The sequence below is a fragment of the Pomacea canaliculata genome, linkage group LG9, assembly GCF_003073045.1.
Source record: "Pomacea canaliculata isolate SZHN2017 linkage group LG9, ASM307304v1, whole genome shotgun sequence".
In the NCBI taxonomy this organism is placed as follows: domain Eukaryota; kingdom Metazoa; phylum Mollusca; class Gastropoda; order Architaenioglossa; family Ampullariidae; genus Pomacea; species Pomacea canaliculata.
The window spans coordinates 12,599,858-12,605,868 of record NC_037598.1 but is presented as its reverse complement, the minus strand read 5'-3'; the positions used below and the strand labels follow the sequence as shown (position 1 = coordinate 12,605,868).

The 6,011-nt window shown below is 36.2% G+C and overlaps 1 protein-coding gene across 3 annotated transcripts in view; it reads left to right on the top strand.

Annotated features, from left to right (window-relative positions):
- The first annotated feature begins 252 nt into the window (after window positions 1-252).
- Window positions 253-6,011, top strand: part of LOC112571479 (mitochondrial inner membrane protease subunit 2-like) — a 38,542-nt gene continuing 32,783 nt past the window's right edge. Inside the window, exons 1-3 of one of the 3 annotated variants that reach the window (XM_025250469.1) lie at window positions 253-461; window positions 1,036-1,173; window positions 5,468-5,577. In XM_025250469.1, the coding sequence (XP_025106254.1) occupies window positions 1,063-1,173; window positions 5,468-5,577 (221 nt within the window). In that variant the 5' untranslated portion in view covers window positions 253-461; window positions 1,036-1,062. Of the gene's footprint in view, window positions 515-653; window positions 849-1,035; window positions 1,174-5,467; window positions 5,578-6,011 lie in introns of those variants that run through there. The other 2 variants (XM_025250468.1, XM_025250466.1) reach the window with 2 other exon arrangements.

Genomic DNA, 6,011 nt, shown 5'->3' with positions numbered 1-6,011 from the left:
TGTCTATCTGCAAGAACTCATTCGCTGTTACCAACCCCACGAAACCTTCGTTCAGCAGCACACTTCAGACTTGAACGACCGAGTGTTCAGTCAGGGAATGCTAACAAGAAGACTGCGGGTTTTAGATCCTTCTCCAATGTACCCCTTTTGTGGAACTCGCTTCCCCTCTCGACCAAGTCTGATAGTATTGGATCTTTCAAGAAAAATCTGAAGACTCACTTGTTTAAACTTTTTTGAAGTTTTCATTTGACCTGCAGTTTGGTGGCTGCTGGGATCACCGCGCATTGAGCGCATCTTTGTGATGCGGATACTGGCGCGCTATAAAACTACATCATCATCATCACCAACTTGTAACAAGCCTTCCAGCGTACTGTTTTCGACCTTTGACCTCTTGCTTCCGGTAGTTTCAGACGTGAAGGTCGTCTGCTTGCAAGCAGGCTTGCTCCTTTCCAAAACACACGGTTAGCGCATTCTCAGTATTATGAACATCGATCACTAAGGACATTTAAGCAAGGTATAATTGTATGAATCAATTTAAACTCCATTTTTATAATTTTTGTAATCAAATTTCTTTCATTGAGTTTCTTTCACTGCTACACTAAAATCGAAGATTGTCAACTTTACGATGAGAGAGCCGCTTATGGTCTGCTACATATTATAGTTGCAGTACAATTTATACAGAGATAGATGGTGGATATTGAAGATTAATTTCTTCCTGGAAAATGTACTTTTTTGCAGGAGTGTCATTCTCACTCTCGCAGATATTGTAGATAAACTAAACGATTTACAAATCTAAACAAGAATTCAGTACGGTGCATCCTCAATGCCTGTAAAATCGATGAATGCAGGTAACTATAAAATATGAAAAAGTAAAAGTGCATAACAGTAATTTACTAAGCTAATTAAATAATTATGGGTGCATAATTGCGTTGGCAGTTTCTGTCCACAGGTAAGAATATAAAACTGACCTGCTTCGTTATTACCTCCCTTCGATTACAGATTTTTGTTGACTGTATTGCATTTCTTGCATTTCAGGGAAGACAGTCCAAGCTAACCATCAACATGGGCTTGATGGGAGCAATAACTAAGACTGTATTCTTTGCTGTTCCTGTCTCAGCCACATTCTTTGACCTTTTCGGAACAGTTGTAGCAGTGGAAGGAGTCTCAATGCAGGTATGCATTTTTCTGTGCATGATACCAAGTATAAGACATTACCTTAAGCTATGATCCTCTTCCCCAGCACTACCACAAAGGATAATTCAGGTTTATAATTTTATATGAAACAAAATATGTTAGCTTTGGGGATAGTTTTTGGCTTGAAATTTTATTTAAGAACAGTTAATTCTGAGCATCATTCAGGATTACTTGAATTGACCCCAGATACAGCATTAAGCCAGAGAATCACTTGGGTTTAACAAATTTTATAAAAAATTTGAAGTACAAGCAATGCTTGGAATTAACACAGGTTTAAGTTCTTGAATTCTTGCAGATTTTTACATTATCTAGTTAAATTTAGAAACCGTTCATGAATATTATGGTTTATAATCCAACAGTTCACTATTTTACGTTTTAAGTGCATTCCGATTTTTTTTCTTAACTTCTTAAGATCATTTATGACCTGTTGTCATATCACATAACATGAGAATATACATTTCTCTTAAGAAGTGCATTATCAGCTGTCATTATAGGTTACACAGCCAAGCTAGATCATATGACTATTGCTATTAGTGGTTCCTGGAGTCCTTAGAGTGTGGGAACCTTGCTTCACACAGTCATTAGTTTTGTGTTACCTTTATGAGGTCAAGAGCAGCTCTTTCAGATATTTGTTCTTAAGTGCCTGGATCTTCTTCTCAGTGTTGGTAAGCTGAGTCCGGTTCCCAGTCACTTAATCCCCAGACACTTCATCCCCAGACACTTCATCCCCAACGCTTCATCCTTAAAATGAAATTTTAACTATAAAAATTATGTAGCCGGCGAAAAATTTAACTGAAATTCAAATAATTATCTTCATATAAACATCACAATAAGTTTTACAACTGTACAATTGTAAAACTTATTGTGATGTTTATATGAAGATAATTATTTGAATTTCAATTAAATTTTTCGCTGGCTTCATAATTTTTATAGTTAAAATTTCATTTTAAGGATGAAGCGTTGGGGATGAAGTGTCTGGGGATGAAGTGTCTGGGGATTAAGTGTCTGGACACCGCTGAGTCCACATTTAACATCTGTACTGCAGAATTAGTACTAAGAAGGACTTGTACAGAATGTTTTAGTAAACTTGATGCTATTATTGTACCAGATCTAGTCCAGCTTGGACTTTGCACTCTGTTGCTATTACAATACCTGCCTAGAAGCTCTTATCTTCGGAAAGTAGTTGATGCTGTTTACCTTTCTGGGCCATACTCCATTCATATAGATATCAATCTACTTTGCTATTGCCTGTAACCATGACATAACTTTTCTCTTGTCATAGTCTCCATTCTTTGTTTGAACTATCTGTCATTCTTATGGTGAAGTCTTGCAGTTCTCTGTTGGTATCTGTTATCAGTTCAGTCTGCAAAACCTGGGTTATCTATTGACCTCCCATTGGTGGAAATGAATATGTGATAGCCATGGAGGATTTCTCACACGATTTTCAATAAAAAGATGTTAAACACTCTTGCTTGGGTGGCTGTTTAGGCTTATGATTCTGTAGTTTTGGCACTGTTTGATGTCGCTTTTCTTTGAAAGGGATATGAATTTGCCTTCCCAGACTCTTTGACACAGCACAGTATGGCCTTAGTTGTAGGGTAACATAGTGAGCACACTGACGTAGGTGTGTTATAATACATCGTAGAAGCTTAAAATAATAATTTTTTATCCTTAAGCAGATTGTTTTGGTTTTTGGCATTTACTGGAATTAAACAAACTTTTTAAATCATTAAATCGCTTAATTATTTATTGCTTTCAGATAGGGATTTTGCACCATTACCTTTCTGTGGCCTTGTTGCAACCTAGACTGATAGAGTATAAAATGTGTGGGCATTAGATTTAAAAAGAAATAACCTTCAGTTCCTCTACCTCTTGCATTTATACAATGTCTGTGACTAACAGTCAGTGCTTTATTCTCAGACATCAAATACTACAAAATCAGTCCTCATAAGGATATTGAAATTATGGATGGATTATTTATGGTTATGAAGGACATCAGTATAGACATTAGAAATTGAGGTTTTTTGTTTCTGCAATAAATACTTTTTCCTAAATTATGTTGGGTGGCACAATGGTTAGTACCTACCACCAGTACAGTGAGGATTTGCTGTCTTGGTTTCAGATCTCATTTTGGGCACTGTGTGTTTCCTCTGCATGTGATATCTGTATACAAGCCTGGCTGCTTTGTCATGATATAGCCTGTGATTCATTATAAGGATGAAACTATTTGCATTTAAAGCTTTGAGATATTTTTGCTTAAACTTAAAATCATGCATTTCAATGAAAAGGAGTGTGTTATATAAACACTTTCTGCTACTATAATTTAGTTATGTCCATGCATAACTTTATAGCATTGTCTGAAGAGCTCTTGTTTGTTCTAAATTATGCTATCGTAAGTAGCAATAACTTTGTTTCACACTTCTTTTAAATATGACATTCGGCATCAAATGTTGAGTTCTCGTATGTTATGAGGATACAAGTGTTGTTGAAAAAGTTCTAAGCCTCACTCAGAAAGAAGAGCCATAGCTGAACATCTACCACTTCTTATAATACTAGAAAAACTAATACAGATTTCTGTTTTAATTTGCGTGCTGGCGAGGCCCATATAAAAGAGAAGGGTAGTGCAAAAAATCTGAAAATGAACAAAACAGAGGCCCAAGCAGTCATGAAGTATCTGCGAAAGAAAGGTATGACACCAAGGAAATCATGAGGACATGGTATAGACACTTGATGAGGACTCCACCTTCTTGTGCAATTGTGAAGAAAAGGGCTGCTGAATTCAAGTGGGACAGAGTCAGAACAGAATTAGATGGCCCTCATTTTATTGTCCAGCAGATATCTAAGTCCATAGTCATTAGTTCTAGTTCAGTTTAGACTGTTTTAACTGAGATCTTGGGGATGAGCAAGCTGTATTCAAGATGGGTCCCAAAAATGCTGACCTCAGAGCAGAAGCTGCAAAGGGTTGACATTTCCAGGACATTTCCAGGCTGACCCTGAGAACTTCTACTGCAGATTAGTAACTCAAGATGAAACCTGGGTTCATCACTTCGAACCTGATTCAAGGATTCAAAGCAAACAGTGGAAACACTGTGGTTCTCTATCCTCAAAGAAATTCAAGCAGGCAGCATCTGTTTGCAAGGTGATGGCTTCTGTTTTTTGAGATTCTGAAATTTTAATGATTCTAATCATGATACGCTATCTGGAAAAGGTAAAACTATTAATGGACAGTACTATGCGTCAGAATTAACACAACTGAAGGAAGCAGTCAAGTGGAAACACAAAGGGAAGCTGAGGGCAGATATGCTCTTGCTCCAGGATAACGCACCCATTTCCTCTGCTCACGTTGCATTAGCTGAAACAGCCAACTGTGGCTTTGAACTGCTACCCTATCCCCCTTATCAGATTTAGCTCCATCTGACTTTTATCTGTTTCCTAAACTCAAATTCCACCTATGTGGTCACTATTTTGGAAACAATGATGTGTTCATATGTGCTGTGGAGGAGTTTTTGATGGTCCAGAACACCACCTTCTTCCGTGATGGGATTGAAATGCTTGAGCATCATTGGACCAAGTGCATTGATGTCAAAGGGCATTATATATAAAAATTGTGAAAAGCTGTCTTGTTTCTGCAAGTCCTTCTGGGTGAGACTTAGAACTTTTTGAATAACCCTCGTATGTACCTGAAATAATGCATTTCATAAACTTCTTGTTTATCACATGTTAATTCTTGTTTTCTTACAGCTGCTAGCTTTTTATCTCCCTTGTGTTCCTTTAAAAAAAATGCTGTTACATTTAGCACAAGTTTCTTATGAGGGCTGTTTAAGAAATGGGTTTAAAAAATGGGGTTTTCAGACCTAGCCCATAGGAGGGTTCCAGTAAAATCCCTGTTAAAAATTAGACCACATCTACATGGTTCTTTGCTTTATTTATACATTAAACAATATTATTGTTATTGAGATATACTTTTCTGAAGAGTTAAAGGCAATGTTTTTAGATACTAATTTAAAATTGTGCAGATAATCTAGGAGAGTTTCTCTGCTCATGAAGATTAAAGCTGATCAGGATATAATATTCTAGCTCATTTATTCCCGCATTTTCTAACACACATTTGTTTCATGAGATTCCATTCCTGCTTATTAGCAAATATTATCATCTAGCAAGATTAATAAAACAAGCTGTAGCTAATATTTTTATTAAATTGTCTTAATTTAAATTAAAAATTTTTTGTTGTTGTTGCTTTAAATATTGTGGCATTTGAAAAAAATGATTTCAGCCTGCACTGAATCCTGAAGACAATGGGAAGCTGAATACTGACTACGTCTTTTTGAATCGATGGTCAGCAAATGGATTACAGTTTCAACGAGGAGAAATTGTTTCCCTTGTGTAAGTACTCACTATCCCTATCGAGATCTGCTTTTAGACAGAGACAAGCTGTACCAGTCTGTGTTGGAGAAGAAGAGATATATATTCCAGTGCCTTTCTTCAATAGTGATTGCAGGGTATTTCTGTGCATTTTATTCTTTTACTCTACTTTTTTTTTAGTGTGTAAAATGATATAATCAGGATGCGATGGTCCTTGTAGTTGCTTATTAGTTTGTAGATTTGGGGCCTTAAAAATGCTTTTTTTTTATTACACACTTATTTTACTCAATATATGTGTCTGTCAGGTTGGAATTTTGTAAAAAATGTTTCACCCATTTCCCATTGTCCTAGATGTCCGAAATTTTCATGAGTTACTTATTTCCAGCAACAATATTAAATTATTTCCACCAGTCCAAAAGTAGTAAAATAAATTTTTTATTTTTTTTTTCATCAGA